The 20039-nt window shown below is 42.2% G+C and overlaps 1 protein-coding gene across 2 annotated transcripts in view; it reads left to right on the forward strand.

Annotated features, from left to right (window-relative positions):
• Positions 1 to 20039, forward strand: part of CCND2 (cyclin D2) — an 86852-nt gene that overhangs the window by 32793 nt on the left and 34020 nt on the right. For both annotated transcript variants that reach the window (XM_025209104.1, XM_025209105.1), the window contains exon 6: positions 12459 to 12610. In XM_025209104.1, coding sequence (XP_025064889.1) covers positions 12459 to 12610 — 152 coding nt within the window. The remainder of the gene's footprint in view (positions 1 to 12458; positions 12611 to 20039) is intronic.

The following is a 20039-nucleotide window of genomic DNA, read 5'->3' on the forward strand; positions in this document are numbered from 1 at the left end:
AACCCACGGGAAGTAAGTTGGACTCTCTGTCCATCTCTTGAAGGATCACTGCAATGGAAAAATAAACAACTTAAAAAGATAAAAATTTCCATTCTAGACCAACCCAGCATTCCTTCTAGAGCACTATCCCGTTTCCAGTAGCAACAGATGCTTCAGAGGGATAATACAAGAAACCTTGCAGCATAAGCCTTTGAGCTGAGAATAGAGCTGGCCCAGTCTTTCAGGTGCCAACTTAGAGGTGTTGTTCAAGGCGCGGCTCTGCCGCAGGCTTCCTTAGGCAAGTCACTTAATTTCTTTGAGCCTCAGGTCTTCTCTGTAAAATGGGGACTGTTGTCCTTTCCTGCTTCTTAGTGGACTAAGGTTATAAAAGATTGGATGCTATAGTAATATAGGCCATAAGGCTGTCTAAGAGCCTGCCACTAGGGGGAGATTTCTTCTTAACTCTGGGCAGTTTGGCCCTGATTCTAAAGGTGTAATTAGGTAGCTAACTCCCATTGATTCAATAAAGGCAATTACATCAGGGGAAGGTGGGTGCTTAAACATACCTGTAACAATCTGGCTATTAGTGTCCTGGAACTTAAAGTTTAGGTAGGAGCACTTATTCAAAATATGCACATCCTTCAGCTTGGTATTTATCATCCTTCAACATCCTGTTATGTGACAAAAGGCGACAAAGTCATATCCTCAATTAAGCCAACTGTTATTGTTACTAATCCACATTTATATTGCAATAGCACCTAGAGGGCAGCCAGGGCAGAGCTCCATGGTGATAACGGCTGTAAACAGAGAGGACTGCATTTTCCGTAGAGTTTAACACTTGAAATCAGGATAAGATTTTCCAAAGAACTCATTTTCCAAAGAACTTATTTTGGCACTAAAACAGATGACTGATTTCCAGGACAGCTCAGTGTACTGGGTTCCATGTTGGGTGCCCACACTCTTTAGAAATTGTTTTCATAGATGTCACCATTGGAGCTGCCAAGTGCTGTGGGCTTTGGAAAATTGGGTGTATATTTAAGTGCCAAAAAAGGAGTCGAACTTTTCTGAAAAACTGGTCAAGGCCAATACCTTACCGAAAGAGGTACTGTATTAAATCTACTCTGTATTTTAATGTCAGGTTTTTTTTTCTTTGATTGGAAAGTATTTTCACGCAGATCCTTGCAGAGATCTCCAGATCTCTCTCACTGCAGTTTGAAGTTGCCCCCATTCTAGACTTATATTTTTGTGGAAGGGCAATATAAAATCATGGAGCATCCGTTGGAAATCTGTCTAGAATGGACAGCATTGGAGCATCGTTTCTACAGCACATACCCCATTTATGCCCCCTTTTGTAGTGTTTAAGGCCTATGGTTTTGGAACCATGTAACAGGACTTGCTATGTCCTATCCTGCCTTATTTGTTGCAGACCACATTTTGTATGCATGGAAACAAGAGACAAAATAGCCTCAAAAGAAAGGAAGAATGAGATAGTTTCCTAAGTTGTCTTTGCCTGAGTTGGCAGCTGCTGTAGTTCATTCAGCTTTTTGTTCCCCAGTGAGTGCTGTGCGTGTTTAGTAACAATGGGGTGATGCAGTTACACTGTAGGCTAATAGTGGAGTTCCGTCAAATCCATTCATAAATATAGAGAAGGGTGCAGGGCTGGGAGAGCGAGCCAGCTCGCAGAGGAAGTGAGGCCCCCAAGTAATGAGCTCTACTTCACAAACATAGCTGTCAGATCCCAGAGACCAGTGATAGACTACGATCATCTGGTTGGAGGCTTGCCCCAGCCTACACCACTGCAGATGTCTGACCTGTTCCAAGTTGACAGGAGACATTGATAAAGGGTAGCAAATATTCCCTCACGCACACACACTGCCTGGATTTAACTTTGTCCAATGCTACACAATTATGATAGCTTTTCTAGGAATCATATTTTAATAAAGTATAATAGTCTGTATCATTGTTGTTGTGGTGGTGGTTCTTACAGTTTATAGTGGTAATTCACACTTCTATTTCTGTTTCACCTGGAAATCTCCAAGTGGTTTAGAATCATAATGAAGAGACCTGGTTAATCTGAAAATCTCAGATCCACTTTAAAAATAAATTAAAAGACTGCTTCCAGTATGGCATCTGCCTTGAATCCCCCTTGCTAATATTTTAGACTTTATATTAGTATATTCTTATTTTTTTTTAAATGTATATCTCAGTTGTGTGAAGGCCTCAGACAAATGGCAGGAAACTGACAAACTGACTTGGCTGGGTTGAGAAAACCTTCTCTTTTTTTTGCCTGGAGATGACCCGAGAATTTTCCAGTGTTTTTGGCTTGCTGAGTTGTATCACTCACCAAAGCATCCACAGTTTGGATTTAAGCTGCTGGGTCTTGGCAGGGAATGTGAAGTAATCATGCAAACAAAAGACTCTGTAGTTACAGCTCAGGGATGTCTTTTAGATCATTTAATATAAAAAGCACATTGAAATGTTGTTCTTTGGCTAATTATGTGACAGGGCAAAAATGCTGTGGTTTGATTGTAGATGTTGGATTTGAATGGCACTCCAAAATAGCCTCATGGTTTATCTAGCCAGGTTGACTGCACAAAGGATTTTCTGAAATTCTCCCACTGTGACATTAGTGACATTGCAAAGCTGGCAGTGCCAGGATCACCAGCATAGATTGGTGGCAAGTGTTTTAGCTGTTCTGACCATTTAATCATTCATTTCTCATTAGGCCTCTGAAGTCTAATGTGACCTGTCTTAAGTAATTCCTCATTTCTCTGATAAAAATGTTTAACAGAAGTGATCTTTTATTTAAAAAAGAGCGCAGAATTGTATTCAAAGCATTTGTTGGGGGTACTTTGCACTGGTTTCTTTGTGCAGAAAATTGTTCGGTGAGGCTAGGATCTGGTGAAGGGTTTTAATATGCTGACGTTGGCATAAACTGAATCCCTCAGTGATGTTAAAACAGAAGGCTTGCAGTTGCTGGATTGTTTCTTAGACAATGTTCCATAGAACGCACAGTCCATTTTTACTGTTCCCAGATGTATTTTCTCATTGATTATCTGATGGGCAGACAGTAAAAAGGTTCTGAGGTTCAGATCAGTTTCCATAAACCCAAGTGTTTCTCTAAATCTCATCTTTGCTCAAAAAAAAAAAAAATCACACTGGAAAACTTGCTGGGATAGACTTTCTTGTAATATTTCTGCTCCCAGCCCAGGCTGCCCCCAGGAAGTGGAAGGACATAGGAAAAATTTAAACTGAAGTTCCCACGGACAGGTAGCTAAGGAGGGCTGCATCTCATCACCATCACTCCTGAAAGGGGTAAGGTACCTCCCAGAAGGAATTGGGACCTGATGGCACTGGCTGCACTCTGGCCAGTGTGGATTCACCCTGACCCAGTAGGGGCTGACAGTTCATACCACTGGTGGCAGCAAAATGAGTCTGGTGATGCTTGTCTAGTCTTCAGTGAAAAAGCAGTGCAGCCTGTGCATTTTCCGTCACAGTCAGCTAGGAAGAAGGTGAGCTAGACCAAGTTCTAAGATACTCTTCAGTGGGAGAGTGAGCAAGAGAGAACAAGAAACGATTTTGGAACAAAGTAGTTCTTTTTCGGCTGATAAAGTTTCTTATTTAGCATTTGAGGAAAGTGGCTTTTTCTGTGATTCTAGAGAAGCAAAGATGGTGCTACTGCCTCCCACTGTATAATGAGGATAAATAGTGTGCTGTAGAGGCCACTTCAAAGAAACTATGGATTTCAGTGGGCTTTGGATACAACCCAAAGAGAAGGCATGGATGTGTGGTTTAAGCAATGACTGTAGAATAAAACCCAGGTTATAAAGCAATATAAAATCATTTTCTATATTTCACTGAGTCAGAATATGATTTCAGGTTAATTGGCCTGTTCCTGAAAGGTGCCGTGTGCCTCCTGCATGTTCTTAGCTCATAGGAATTGAAGGCTCTGAGCACCATGCAAGACTTGAGTCAGCACAGCAGAGTTGGACCCTGTTTCCAGACTACTACGGGAGGCTTGCAGAGCAGATTGGCAGATGCAAACAGCTTCATAATAGCTTTAAAAACTTATTTAGGTTTAAAAAAGGAAATACAGGAAGAGAGAATGCATCAAAGAGAACCTGTATTAAATTGATGCTGAAAAGTTAAATAAATTAATCCTCTACAGCAGGGATGGTTAGCCTGAGGCATGTGTTTCACAAGTGGTTCAGGCAGCCTCGGTGTATAACACATGGCAGATCGGGAGGAGAGGGGACTGGCAGCACAGTGACAGATAGGGCAGGAAACAGAAAGCAGAGGAGCAGATGAGACAGGAGAGGAGGATGGGAGTAGCACTCACGGAGGGTGTGAAGCACACCTCCCTAAAGGTTGGCCCCTGGTGCTCTAGTCTATGGCTTTTCCCAATACATAAGATTGGGTTAAAAAAAAATGTCATGCTTGCAGATTCAAAGTCTGCACATTGCTTTTCCTCAAAGTGTATTTGAAATAAGTGTATTTCTCCCTTATTAGTTTTCATTATTTGAGTTTCCAGCATGACTCAGAAGTTGCACTTTATCAGCTTTATGTATTTGTTTTCTTGGGGTTTTTTTAAAACTGGAATAAATTGCTCAAGGCTGCTTACATTTCAGACAAAAAGTTAATTGCTCTTTTAGATCTGCACATACTGCAGTGAAAATAAAACTGTGGAATGGAAACCACCTGAGTTATTTTAATAGTTCAAGCTACTAGACCGTAAAAAAAAAATGAGGAAGTTGATCCATGTGACATATAACAGGAAATTCCCTAGCATTTCCTGAAAATGGCAGGACTTCTATTTATTCATTTCATTTTACTTTATAGAGCACTAGTCCCTAGCTCTCTTTGCCAGGCATAGTTAAATAAGCACTGTTAAAAATAAAAGCCAGAAATAAATGATGTATAAAGTCAAGGAATCAATAGCAAACTTTAAGGAAAAAGCCCATGTGCTATGGGAAAGGCTGGATTATTGGTCCTGCTGGGTTGTTTTTATCTCTGTGCTTTGCCAGTGACTTTGGGAAGGAATAAAGGTCAAATCGGAGAGAGGCCAGAGCAGTAGCTCCACCCATGAACAAGTTCTTCCATTTTGATACTCCAAAGGAAGAAAACATTATTAGGCAGATCTTTATAATAGGATCAGCTGTCTACTTCCTTCCATAACACTTAACATCTCACTGACATGAGTATGGGGCAGTTTGCTCTTTTCATAGCTGCTCTTTCAGGATGTCTGCCAGTTCAGGCAGACACCCCTGGGCAGGTACCAACCAAACATTATGTTCTCAGCTATATAGGCTAGAGATTTCAATTGTAGTGTTGTTGTAACTATGTCAGTCCAGGGAGCGTGCAAGAAGCAAGATTTGTGAGGTGAGCTAACATCTTTTAGTGGACCAACTCATCACCAGAGATTTTAGAATGAGATTCCCTGGATTTTAGGGTGAGATTCCCTTCTACAGTAGAAGTGTTAGGCACCTGTATTCTCTGATGAAGAAGGCCCTACAATTTTAATTTTGGTAAACACTGAATCCAAAACACAGGTGCTTCAGAGACCTGGAGAAATAAAAAAAACTTGCTACTTTGATTACTAAAATAATTTTTAAGTTGTTAAATCATGATATACAATTGGCTGATAGTTGTTCCACAGTGTTGTGTTGCCCTGATGATCCCTGGTGATTTAAACCAGAGCTAGATATAACACAAATACTATCATCCTCACAAACTCAGGATTCTGCTGTGGCCTGCGTTACTCCATTGGGTTCACCTGAAATGGAGGACAGTGATGTTGTCCCTTTTAAATATTAAGTGGTTAAAAGATTCTGTGCTCTGCATGGATTAAATTGAATGGTTATTGTGGTTCTTATACATTCCTAGTCTTAAAACATACGTGGTAAAATAAAATGGGTGTTTTGAAACTGATGTATCTAGGTCTAGATTTTCAGGCCTTAGCTACATGCAACTCCCTATTTACGTGGGGAAATTGCCTTATTAAACCTTCATAAAGGTACTTTCTTGTACAAATGTCTATTTTCTTTTCAGAAGGACTTGCTGTTTTGAAATTTTGTTTCTTAATGTTTTAAAAGCAGACTGAGGTCCTTACATGAAAAGTGCAATATGGATGTAAAGTCTGAAAATCAATATCTTCACTCATTTTTCCAGTTATGCTTTTTATTTATGGATTTAGTCTTACAGCATCTTATCACTGATTTAAGTGAAAAAGAGTGTCATAGCCTGGGGGGATGGTTAATGTGACTGGAAAGAGGTAGTAATAAGCAGGGAGTGATGGGGAGCTGTACAGAGTTTACAGCCTTCTCATTTGGGCCGGTCCATCCATGCTGATGAACAACTGTGTGGCTTGAGGCTAAACCTTGGACCTCTACCAAGGTAGCATGAGAAACTCTTTGAACACCATATCAGATGTTTTTGGCTTCAGTCAAGGGTCCTTTGGCAAATGCGTAAAAGAAGGAAACACCTGGTAGGTTGTTCCCTCTGTCTAAACTGTCTCCCAAATCTACTTTAGATTATATGAATTCACTTAGATCTCATCGCAGGAACTCAAACATATCGGCAGCTGCTTGTACAAACTGGAAAATAACCACAAACAGAAAGCAAATTCTGTTGCTACAAGCAAATTACAGGTAGCTGCTTCCCTGGGAATGGGTTATTTTACATAATCCTGTTCACCTTCATGAATTTTAGAGCAGTACATTACCTCTACTGTCTCACAATGAGAAATGTTCATAACAGATATATAGTGTTCCACATTCTCAGTTTTTATTTAAAAAAAAAAAATCCGGGAATTTTTCAGTGTTGATCTTCGAAACATAAAAACTGGGATGAAATCAGGATAGAAGGAAGAAAAGGGGGAAAAATCAGTTTAAATCGGGGGGAAAATTGGAGGTGAGGAAGGGATGGAGTAAGGCTGGGACTAGGGGAGGGGCACGGCTCAGCCCATCGGCCACTCCTGGGGCTACAGCAGAGAGAAAAGTGAGGGGAGCTGACAGTGGTTGCTGGGCGGAGGGTGCAGCTCATGCTGCTATGCACCCCCTGGGAGGACTGCGGGCTGGGGGAACCTGGGCTGGGCTCTTCCTGGGGGGCATGTGCCCCTGGATCAGCGGCAGCAAGCACATGGTGCTGTGCCCTGCCTTTCTTCCCTGGCTGCGTTTGTACCCCTTCCCCCTTATGTAGCAGCCTGCTGCTGGGCTGCCCTGGCGTTTGGGGGAAGGGGAAAGTGGTGCGCGGCCGGATGTGGAGTAGTGGGGACCCGACCCTAACAGCTCCCAGTGCCCAGGGCAGGGCTGAAGCTGGAGCCACCAGGGTGCAGCTCAGACCCACCTGTTCCGGGAGCAATTCCCGCGACCCATCCCACCCCAACTGGGGTCAGAGCTGGGAGCCCTGTGCCCCCAGGCAGTGGCTCAAGCCACCCTCCCCTGGCACCCATACAGCCAGTGCCACTCCCGCTCCACATATGGCCACTGCCCTCCCCTGTCCAGCCAGAAACTTGTGCCTCAGGTAACCGGCACAGCGGCACTTTTAGCTTACCAGCACCACCCATTTTTCAGTTCTAATCCCTGTTAACCAGCAGGAGTGGGGAATGGACCATTCCCCACTCATGCCAGTCAACAGGGATTTGAACTAAAAAACGGGTGTAAATCAGTAAAAACTGAATGACTTCAAAAAAATCAAGGGATTTATCAGTGAAAATCAGTAAAAACTGAGAATGTGAAACACTACAGATGCTTGTAAAACCATCTGATGGTCTGAATTTCTGAAAATTTGTATCTACAATATCATTTGGAAGAAAAGCCAAGCAAATTATCAGGTCCCTGCCTTTAAATGATCAATCTCTTGGTTATAAAAGGAACTTCCTAGCAAGATAAAAACAATACAGATTCTTACCGTAAAATGCCTAGATAGATTTGGCATCTGTAGCTGGACAAAAAAAAAAGTCAGTTCCCCCTGCAAACAAACATCTTCCTCCCCCAAAATAAAAATAAAATTATTTGTCAATGCAGAAGTGTTGCAGAAATCTTTTGTAAGTCTTTTACAGATTCACAAAGCCTGTGGTTAGTAACAATGTATAGATTTACTGTTAACCTCCTCCTAGCAGGGTTTCTAAAGGAGAAGTATTTAATACAGAATTATGGGCAAGCTTGCCCACTCCTGGCTGATGCACAGACTCCACAGGTACCAAAACCGCTTGCTGGAATGCAGCTACCAGGGCAGTGAGACATGTTCGCTCAATGTCTGATCCCATGTGCTGCATGTATACATTGTCCAGTATACAGGGTTATTTAGGCATGAGTTAAAAGACCCATATTCCATTCCTGGTGCTGCCAGGGACTCACTGTGCAAGCTACTGCAAGTCATTTTGGCCAAACACTGGCATCCAGTTTTGATATACAGCTTGAGACATCTTTAACTTGATTTCTTTAAGGTTCTGGGCATCCCATTCTCCCACTGTCTTGGGTGCAATTGTTGGTAGTCAGTACTACTTAGCACTAAATAACTAAAATGTGATTATTTATACTCCTAATCTTCCAAACACATCATTGCAATATATGTAATATGGAGATGGATTTAAAGAGAAAAGTAGAAATTAAAAGTGCGTAGCAAAAAAGGTGGATATGTTAAGAATGACAGTCCAGTAATATGTCCTAATAAAAGCTGACCCTGGGAAATGAAAAGCACCTTTCAGTAGACTGTGAAGACATCATTGTCATGGATCCACAGACAAAAACACTCTGGAGGATTTTCTGGCTACCCCTAAAGGTTAGTAGGGGTGAGTCTCTGTGAATTATTCCTGAGGCAGGGACGGTTAAGGGGCAGCTGGAGAGGAGAGGGAGACTGGAAGTCACCGACTGAAGGAGCTAACTGTAATGGTTGGGGATGCGGAGAGAGGGAAGACTCACCCTGGGAGATTTTCACAGGAATTTTTATGAGGCCTAGGTGGTAGTCTGAACGTAGGATAAAGATTTTGTCAGTTTTGTTTTTACCTTAATCTGTCATCAAAGCATCTGATCACTTTTTCACATTTTATACCATTTGTTATCCCTTGTAATAAACCCCTTTGTTTTATGTTACTTTACTGAAGTACCTGTGGTAAATCTTAATTTTTGGGCAAATTAATAACCTGGGCATGCCCCTTCAGCAGAGTGGCGGACCCCAGATACATATCCCCAGGGTGTATCTCTGGGAGTACCTCAACACACTTAGGTTTTGTCACCCTGATGCACACCCATCTTCTCCTGAGGCTAGGTATGTCCAGAGTGTGTTGTAGAGGGTTGTCTAATCGCGTAGTGGTACAGCTCCCTGCTGCCTGGCCCCAGAGCCAGCAAAGGCAAAGCCCTCGGCTGCCAGCGTGCTACCAAAGCCACCTGAACCATGCTGGACTCTTGGACCCGGGAGGGCACAAGTGGCAGTGGCAAAGGTGACTTAAAGCTGTCTTTGGCTCCTCTGCACCCATGAGAGTTGTACCCAAAAATCTGTCCCCTGAATTTTATACCCAGCATTTCTATCCGGTTCTGGTGCAGACTCTTGGATTGTCATCTGTAAAAATGGGAGGGGGTGGGGAATGATACTTGACAACTAACTCTTGAAGTAGGAGTCTGAGGCCTTTCCCACTGGGGCCAACCTTGAAGAATGCAGACTTAAAACCAGTGAACGAAGACCTGAGACTCTGCCTAGCACATCCTTCCCAAGCATTAAAAGAATATTGAAACAGGGTGGGAAAGCCTAGCTCCCTCAAGCCACAGAGCACTACACCTTTCTTCAACCTCTGCCATCTCCTAGGCTGAGAGGACAGAAGCAACTATTACTTCTTCTTTTGAACTACAGCACTGCACTACAGTGGTTCGGGAGGGCCTGTTCAATGAAGGCGCCATGTGGGAGGGTTCAAAGGCTTGTTGAGCCAGAAGTTTCTCCCTAGCTACACTGAGTTTGTGCAAAAGACAATGTTCATAGGTTTGGCTAAATCTGGACTTGTTTCCATGAGAACAGCAAGAAAGTGTCTCTCTTCCAAGCCAGGTTCCTAAATCCAGAATGTGCTAAAGTTCCTCAGAGAATTGGTCAGAAATTTTAGTTAACATTTGTAAAAGTGCCTGTTTTCCTTAGCAGACAAGGTTCCTTGGGTGAATTTGATCTCTTTTATTAGACCAACCCAAATGGTTGGAGAATAGTTATTAAGCAAGCTTTTGGGTTCAAAAACCCTTCGTCAGGCTAAGGAAGCTGCAGCAGTTGGTGTGTGCTCTTCCTGGATGGAATGAAAAGTAAAGAAGCCAGGGGCTGGGCTGGGCTGGGCTGGGGAGTCAGTTGCCAGGCAGATTATAATGCATCAAAAATCCAATGTCTATGTTTAGTCCATGATCTCTAGTATCCAGCAGGTTGATGAAATGGAGCTCATAGGCTCGTCTCTGGGAAGTGTTGTGTAAGTTTCCCTTGAGGATCAGGACTGAGAGATTGGAGAGAGAGTGGCCCTCCTGTGAGAAATGTGCCCCCACCGGTAATTGAGTGTTTCTGTCTTTGATGGATTTCCGATGTGCGTTCATTTTGGTGCGCAGTTGTTGTCTGGTCTCTCCTACATATTTTCCATCAGGGCATTTGGTGCACCGGATGAGGTATATTACATTTCTGGAGGTGCAGCTGTAAGATCCTGGGATGCTGATGGCTCTGTTGTGGGGTGTAGTGATAGTGGGGGTGGTGGAGATGTGTTGGCAGGTTTTGCATTTCTTGTCCTGGCACGGTCTGGATCCTTTTGGTGTGTTCTGGGCTTGAGGAAGTTTGCTTCTGGTGATGAGGTTGGCGAGGTTCGGTGCTTGTCTGAAGGCTAGGATGGGTGGCTCTGGGAAGATCTTTTTAAGAATAGGGTCTCTTTCTAATATGGGTTGCAATTTTTTGAGGATTTTCCATACAGGTTCAAGGGATGGGTGATACGTCATAACCAGCGGTGTGCGATTTGTGGGGGGTTTTCTTCTGTACTGCAGCAGTTCTTCACGTGGTATCCAGGTGGCTCTTTCAAATGTGCGATCTACCTCTCTGGAGGAGTGTCCTTGCTGGTTGAAAGCCTTTTTAAGATTGGTGAGGTGGCAATCCAGGCTGTTCTCTTCAGTACAGATGCGGTGTTTTCCTTAGCCTCATTCTTGGAAATGACAAAGCGTTAATTGCTTCGGCTTTCCCAGAAAAATTCAGCCTGAGGCTGAGGATTAGCACAGAAGACTTCAGCCCAAATGGCTGAAGTTTGGCAAAATTATAAGCTACTGGAAACAGTGGTCTATAACAGAAACAACATTAGGCCACTTGAATTATGGACAGAGCTATCCATAGTGTCATCTGGAGCAATGTTTCCCTTTTCTTGGTGACCTATACTTCTATACTTAGGACCCCAATTACAAGTCTGAGCCTGAGAAACAAAACTGAATTTCTGTGGCGCTTGTGACCACACTCATTAAATCCCAGGATGCTACTTGATGTGACTCCTGGTTTAAGAGCTACTTGCCAATGGTAAGTTTATGGTCTGTGCTTTTACCTTATGGCAGAAGTGATGCACTGTGACTTAACTATGTTTTTACCTCAGAACAGCTCACACTTCAGTTATCTCAGTGTAAAATATGCAGCTGTTTTGGCAGGGAGGACAAGCCCATACACTGCCGCACAAGGAACACAGAAACTCCACTGTAACTGGGGGCATTTCTACCCTTTGATGTGCATCTGTTGTGTAGGGGGTTGCCAATGAGTTACGCTGAGTTCCTTTTCCGAAAGACCCTACTTCCTTGCAGGACAGTTGGGACCCTGGACAGGCACATTTATCCTACTATAATTATTTATACATTGGTATGTAAAAAGATCAGACATACAGTGTACAGCCCTACTCAAGTATGACTATCAAATCTGATACAGAATTACACTGGGAAACATTATGGATAAAATTACATCAGTGTAAGTTACACCACTGGAGGTGTCATAGGATCATAGGAAAGTGGGGCTGAATGGGACTTCTCAAGGTCTTCTAGTCTGGCCCCTGCTTAATTTAGGATTATCCCTGACCAAAGCAGCCCAGTCTTATACCAGCAGTTTATTGTGGGATAGATATTTGCTTGAGGGAAAGCAAAGGTTATTTAGCATGGGGGAGCTGGTGATCTGTGTTCTGGCTCTTCTTGCATTTAACATTGTATAAAAACAGTACAGATTACACCAGTGTAAACACAGCATGTGTCTAGGCCTGCATAATTGTAAGTTACTGGGACTGTAACAGACATGGCATTGGCTTTTATTCAACCCATAGTGTATACAGGGGTTACTTCTGGCAATCCATAGCCTGCTTCCCTCCACAGCCAGCTCCTATGATGAATGCGCAATTTCCATTTGTGTAGCCATGGCACCTTGATTTTCATGTTTCATACTTGTCTTCCAGCTTTTGTTAGTACAGTGGGAAAAGATCCACTAACAAATCCCTTTTGCTTCCTGTTCTTTAGGACTGCCTTAAAGCTTGTCAAGAACAAATCGAGTCAGTGCTAGTAAGCAACCTTAGGCAAGTCCGGCAGCAGCAACAGCAAAGCAATCCCTCTAAGACAGTGGATGAACTGGACCAGGCCAGCACTCCTACAGATGTGAGAGACATCAACCTGTGAGGACGTCAGCACAAAAAGTCATGCTTGCTCCTTCCCCTTTCCTCACCCCCTCTTTTTGTGTGTTTTTTTTATTAAATCTTTTTTTTTTATCTGCTCCCACATAGAATGTATTTAAAGCTCTTTTAGATACAACAAAAAACTGAATAATTAAAAAAAAAAGCATTTGGTGCCTGTGATGTTCTACAGAAGGGAATCCCACAATATATTTGATAATTGCTGTTTGATTATGTATCAATGATATTAAATGCTTATAAAAGCATAAAGAAGTAGCCAGATAAATGTAAACCTGCATTTGTGGGAACAAAGTAGAGTATACTTTTTGTGTATTATGACCTAGAGCATACACCCCCCCTTTTTTAGATTTAAGAAAGGATTTGTGTGTGCGGTTTTATGGCTTAACTAGATTGCAAAGCAATAGATTAAGGAGTTAAGGCAAAGTGGGAAAGATCCCTGAAGCGGTTGAACCATAATGAAATGCAAAAGAGATTTGCTGATCTGTCACCTCTGTTATTAGTCAGAAGTGTTTGTTGGATCTCTGTATGTTAGTTGTGTTTACTCTTGCTGTCTGTGGTAGCTGCTACCTAAGAAAGAAGATGCTTTATTTTGCCAGCCGGAAGAGCAGGTGTTTTCTTTTTTTCTTTTTCTTTTTTTCCCTTCCCATCGCTTCCTATTTTTCCTCCAGAAATGGCTTGTTTTAAACACAGCAGCATCTTTGGCATAAAAAGGTGATCCTGCTTATCCAACTGTGGGCCAAGCCAAAGTACTGAATGTTCACATTAGGTGGGGGAAATACACTGATTAAAAACAACCAGTCAAACCGCCTCCGAACATTGGATTCCAAGATGCAATGGATCATCTGAGAAAGCATTACATTCATTCACAATGCTAATGCTACACATCAAGGGTAACTTTTGGCAGCTCCTTAGCTTGGCGTAAAGGCAATTAAATGATGCTCTGCCCATCTTCCTTTTTAACATGTCCTCGCTGTGTTAAAGAAGATGAGATTTTGTTTGAATCCTTCCCTGTCTTCCCCTCTCCCCTCGAAAAAGAAATGACATTTTGCAACATTGCATTAACTTACTGGTCTACAGTTAGCATTATTGTAAACCATTTCATTCGAAAAGCACTTTGAAAATTGTTCCTAAGGGATAAATGAGATGGTTTATGACAATTGTGCTGAACAAAAAAAAGAGAGAGAGAGAGAAAAGAAAAAACCCACAAAAGTGAAGCTTATAGAGCTTTTAATAGTCGATGTTTTCCAGTATCTGGTGTACTTCATTAGTTAGGGTGTTGCTGGAAATTCCAACACCTGCTTCGGATGACATTCCTGTCATGACATTCCGGATGAAAGTCTGATAATTCTTTGTATTGTCTGATGTCACAGAAGGATCTTAATACCACCTGCATGTTTATCTATGGACAATGAAAGAAAATTGCTGGTGCATAAGACATGGTAACCATCAAGATGTGTGATTATGAATTTTATTACAAAGGTATATTCAGTGTACTTGAATTTATTTTTCCTGCTCCATCTGTTTAGAAGAGGCATTTAGATGGTAAAGGAGTTGGGGCAACTTTTTTTTTTTTTGCACAATTGTATTAACAGTTTGCAAATAGACAGTATGAAGCTGTTGGTTGAAATGTTCATGTTTGCATTTTTTAAGATAAAAATCCAGAAAGAACATGCTACTTTGAAGAATATTTTATGAATGGACACTGCCATACTTGGCTAGATGAGGGTAGAAAATGGAATAAGAATCTAAGGGGGTTTTTTGGTTTTTTTTTTTCGCTGCTAAGAAGCTATGATTTGTTTCATTCTTATTCACATTAACAGTACTTAGCTGTATTGTTTCACTGAGTGTGCTGCTATTTTATAAACATTTTTATAATATATTATTTTACTGCTTAAATTTCAAATCCTGAAGTAGATGGTTAAGTGGAGATATGATGAGTTCTTTGATTTACTGGAAATGCCCTGTACAGTTTGTTTTGTTGTTTTTTTTCTAATAGCGTGTTCATGATTTTTTTTATTTTATTTTTCCTGATCACATCCTGCAAAGACGGTATATTTACCTCAGGTTTACTGGACAAAAAATGGTTCCCATTTTCACAATACCTCACAATTTACAGTTTTCTTTCTGCTGGGAGCCTCATGGAATGGTCAGTGTAAAAGGCAGCTGAAGCCTGTGTTTTTTTGGACAAAGCATAGTTTCTTCAGTTGTGTTGGGGAACAATTGCAGAATGCAGGGGCATCGGCTCCCTATCGGTCTTAGGTATCCTTTTCATAGTGGAAAAAATACATTAACTTGAGGACCTGTTCAGCAAAGACTTCCCCCTTTAAGCCTCAATCCTGGAAGTGCTTGTGACCCGATTCTCCACTGCTGTCATCTGTGCTTGAGCAAAATGAGTGTCAAGTGTTACAACTGCACAAGTGGAAAAAATGGAGTTGGTAGCATCATACATCCACTTTTGCCCAGGTGCAAATGACTGTTCAAATGCACTAACCAGTGGGAAATAGTACCTTTTGCCTGGTGTGATTTTTATCACAATAAGTTGTCCCATGGAGCTGGATTGTGACTGGCAGCCTGTCTGCATTGTTACACTGCCCCAGGAGCAGCATCCTCAGAGCCACAGTTCTCCTGGTCTCCTCTGTGCTGCAGAAAGGGTCTAAATTGCATCAGGTCTGTATACAGTGCACTGCACAGCTCCTGATGCACCAGTGCAGCTACCCTGATAATCACATTGGGATGGTGAAGCTAAGTCTCTGCCCCTTCCCAGCCACCTGCGCAGAGAGGGGATGTGGCAGGTCTGGTGCCTGCTTCCCCATCCACAGTATTATCCCTCATACTCATAATTAGCTAGGTTATATTTGAGCCCTTGGAAATCATTATGCCTAATCATAACTAGGGACCTAACTAAATCATGGCAGAAGTTCATAGCATAGTGGTACCTTTAATTTCACTGTTTTTGCCATACCCCTCCCGCTTCCCTGCTGCTGAGGTGCTGAGAGGCAATTAATGCCATGGTTTTGCCTCTCGGCCACCTGACGGGGGGCACACATCAAAAAGAACGAGATTAAAGGTGCTGCTGCACTGCGAACTTCCACCATGTTTTAGGTAAGTCCCTACTCATAGCAGTGCAACCATTCAGTAGCATAATCAGGCCTTTAATTTGCAGTGGGTTTGGAACAGCCTAGTCCTGCTGTCATCAGAGAGAGTTTTCCCTGAGTATAGATGACAGGATTAGGCCCAGCAGTCTTCTCTTAGGGGCTGAGTGTCAAAAAATAAAACAAACGGTCTAATATTGCCAAGCTGTTCAAGTCCCAGATTTTACATACTTTCAACAATGTATATTGTAATAAAAGACAGCTTATTGGCGCTATGGCAAATAGTCTCAATGCAACTTGAAAACAAACCTAGGTCGCATTCCCACACGTTCTTTCAGTGGCACGCCATGTGACTGTAGATGGCTTTGCCATGGGAAGGAGTTTGCAATATCAGAGTCTGAGAGACTTGAGATTGTTTGATTTTGTGAAATAGTCCAATTTTGCAAGAAAATCAAAAACCCATAGCATGTTACATTTTTTGGCAGAAAAATAGAGGGCTGTTTTTAAGGGAGGACTGGACCTTTTGCTCCATGGTGTTTGTTTAGTTGTGAGCAAAATCCTTGCCATTTTCAGAACTGTAACTTGTACATTTTGTCACTGCAAAGATGATTTTTCACATTAAAAATTGGTGAAACTCAGAAATTCAGTCTGCTCTGATGCAAAATAATCATGTTGTAAAAAATCATGAAAAGTAAGATTCTGGAACCACAAAATAGCTCATTTTTGTACAGCCCTGCTACTTATAAGAACTTAAAATGGTACATATTATATTTCATATGAAAGTATATCACAGTGATTTGTAGATTGTGGACCACATTCTGTCCTGACTTGTACTCTTTAAAACTCCATTGATTTTAATTGCGCTGTACGCTGTAAGTCAGCACAGCATTTGGCCATGTGTGTTTATAGGGATCACTTCATTTGCTTTTGGCCTGGAACATGGCAGTCATTGTGTGCTAGCACGACTAAACAACTGCTTGTAGAATAGAAACTATAGGGAGAATGTAGGTCAGCAGAATGGACCATAATTACCCACAGTGGAATTTGGCCAGGACAGCAAGGATAATTGGGAAAAGGGTCATGGGATCCTTAATAACCACAGTGGTCAAGCCCCTGATTTTTCATTTCATTCAAAAGACAGCACTTTTTGGAGCATAGCTCCTCTTACCATCATGCAAGGCATGGTTCCACTATGGACTCAGAGGGATGAATGCTGTCTGCCAAATGATTAACACAACTTCTGGTGTTTATAATTTCTTTGGGGGTTCATCCTCAAGACCCTTCTAATACAGGCAGATCTGTGCAGCCAGGTCCTGCCACCCATGACTAGCTGTATAAACTTCAGTGGAAGGCACAAGGGTATGTTTTATGCAGATCTGAGCACATGGGCAGGCTGAAACCATGACATTCATTACACCGTTCTGGACCCCTACACACAGTACAGGAGGCTTCCTTTTACAGGACCCCCGCACACAGTACAGGAGGCTTCCTTTTATTTCTAAACACACCAACTTTGAGAGAATTCTCCAAGTGGGAAAATTAATACAATTCATTCCCAAACCAAGAATTAATTACCAAAACAGAAGAGGCCACTGAAATTCCGTGACCCCTCACAGTTTAAGTTTGAATCACATTGCCAGTTTTCTCTTGTACTCAATTCCGTAGGTTTTTTGCATGGATGGCAAATAACATCCAAATTACAATAGGACATTATGTAGTGCCTGATCCTGCAAACTCTTTTGCATGGGAGTACATTACTGATGTGTGTGTCTCCATTAAAGTCTGTGTCTCTTATATAAGTTTGCTTGTATGTTCAATGGGTCAAGTCCTTAGACCATGAGATCTTATATTACAGGGTTGTTAGTACCTTTGTGTTCTTTTAAAACTGATGCTTACTGCAGAATGGTAGAATTAAATAATGTATTTCTTTAAAGGTTGTAATAGTACAACCTTTTGGTGGCATTTTCTCCTCCAGGGGTAAGACTAGTACCCCCCTCTAGGGTGCTCTTCGTGATGGAGCAGACTGGGCTCTTTAATCGTGGTCAGCAGCCAGTCTAGGATTGGATGCCTGATAGGTGGATAAATGGATGCTCTCCTTTCCTCCGGCAGTTCCTGCAGCCAAGCTGGTTCCAGATGTACTGGCACCTGCCCTGGAAAGGTCACTCCAATTTTGCTTCATCTTTTAAGCAAGGATTATGTTCAGTCTCACTCGGCGCAATTCTATTGTCACGCAAGACAAACATGCATAAACAGTATGCGTACCTGCCATCTATAATTGCAGCCCATGTGCACAATTTTGTCTTGCATGGCCTGCCATATCTAAAGTAAATTTTAACAAATAAACAAATATGCTGGATGGTGCAATGATACATTAAAACATTTACTATGCATTTGGAATCAAGGGGAAAAAATTATGATGTGTTAAAATATGCAACGTAGAAAGTACGTACAATCTGGGCCCTAAACTTGACAATATCATGTAAATGAGAGCTATCAGACCTATGCACAACTTTCATATTAAGCTGATGACAGGACAAACAATGTTGTTTTATGTCTAGCATCAAGAATCTGTAATTTTTCTACAGACCAATTTAGGGAAAAATATATTCTGGAGATTGTATCTTTGAGGGTTCACTATATTATGGTGCACATAATGGTACACATTTGTCATAATTAACCAAATATTTGGTATAAGTCTCTACCTTCTGTAAGCTCCATCACCATAGTATCTGCGTGCCATATAAATTCTAAGATATTTTGTCTTTCCAACATCTCTTCATGGTATGGAAGTGCTGTTATCCCCATTTAATGCTGCTGATCTTTGCTTGAATAATTGGACAGCTCTTTAGATGCCAGCAAATCACCTGGCCACTGGATTTTTTCCACTATGTTTATTACCATTTTATCATGTACCTCAGTAATCACTCTCAGTTGCACAGTTTCTGTTCTCAAACCTTTTTTTTTTTTTTTTTTTTTGCTTTAACGAGTGTGATGCCATATCAATTCAATGTTATTCTCTCACAATGTGCTCTTTAAGAGGCGCGGATGTTTATATGGTCAGGGGATGCTAGAGAGTGCGGTAGTAGACATGATCAGCGTAAACAAAAAGTATGTAGAAAGTATGTGAGATTGTTTTTTTTTGATGGATAAGATTCTGATACAGTGTAGTTTCAGTTACCTTTTAAAAGGTCTTCTCTGTTCAGTGTTAAGTCATTTTTATTAATAACCTGTTGTTTTGACTAGTTTAAAGATGGTTTTAAGAAAAGTGTTTTGGTGGTATTAGGCATGCTGTATGGACAATAAACTCACCTTGACCTAAACTGCCTATCTTGTTGGGGTTTTTTTATTTAGTCAAATCCTGTGACAGTATTTCTAGAGTCCTGCACCCATTGGGCACATCCACACATGCAAGCACATGCACTTGCAGCAGCTCAAATAGAAGCGGTGCAAATTTGAGCCAGGACTTTTTGCCTCCGCGCACGTGCTTGGACATGCACTTTGTTATGGAGCAAATTGTGCCACTTGAGGCAAAATAACCCTGCCTGGCTCCTCCTGAATCTGCAGCCAGGGGGAGCTAGAACCCAGGGCCAGCACCTGTGCTGTCCCCAGCAGTATAAAAAGTCGTCCTGTCCTGGCCCCATCCGTACAAAAAAACGGCCCTGACAAGCAGCTCAGGGGCACTCGCTGTCAGGAGATTCTGGGGCCCAGCCACTTGGTACCTGGGGACACTACCCCTTGTGCCAGCTGGACTGCTGCAGCAGCATCCCAAATCCATTTTGAAAAATACCCCCAAATCCATGTTTTTCCACAATTAAAAGACCACTCTATACACACACACGCATGCAGACAAACATACACACATATGTATCTAGAGAGAGAGAGAGAGCAATCAGTTGGGCAATGTTTTATCGGTATATTTACAATGTTGAAGCAGTGTGGAAGCCTACCAGTGACTCTATCATCATGATAAAATAAATTCTAAATACCCATATGTGTTGATGTGTACTTTTGGTTTTCTTCGCACATGATGGGTGTGTGATGGGGGATGTGGTGTTTGCAGGAAGGGGGTGGGAAGGGATGTTGGGGAAGGCGGGTGTGTGTGGAGGGATGTGGGTTGGTGTGTGGGTAGGTGTGGGGCAATTTCTGGAGGGACTGTGGGGGACCTTGTGGGGGGGCTGCTCAGGAGGGGTGGGTTCCCTGGCCCCCACAGGGCGCAGCTCCCCCCCACAGCACATGGAATGCCCCCCCCAGACGGCCACAGCCCCTATTCCCCACAGGGGCCCAGCCTCCCGCCCAGTCCCCGGCACATACATTACCTT

The sequence above is a fragment of the Alligator sinensis genome, unplaced genomic scaffold, assembly GCF_000455745.1.
Source record: "Alligator sinensis unplaced genomic scaffold, ASM45574v1 scaffold177_1, whole genome shotgun sequence".
Classification (NCBI taxonomy): Eukaryota; Metazoa; Chordata; order Crocodylia; family Alligatoridae; genus Alligator; species Alligator sinensis.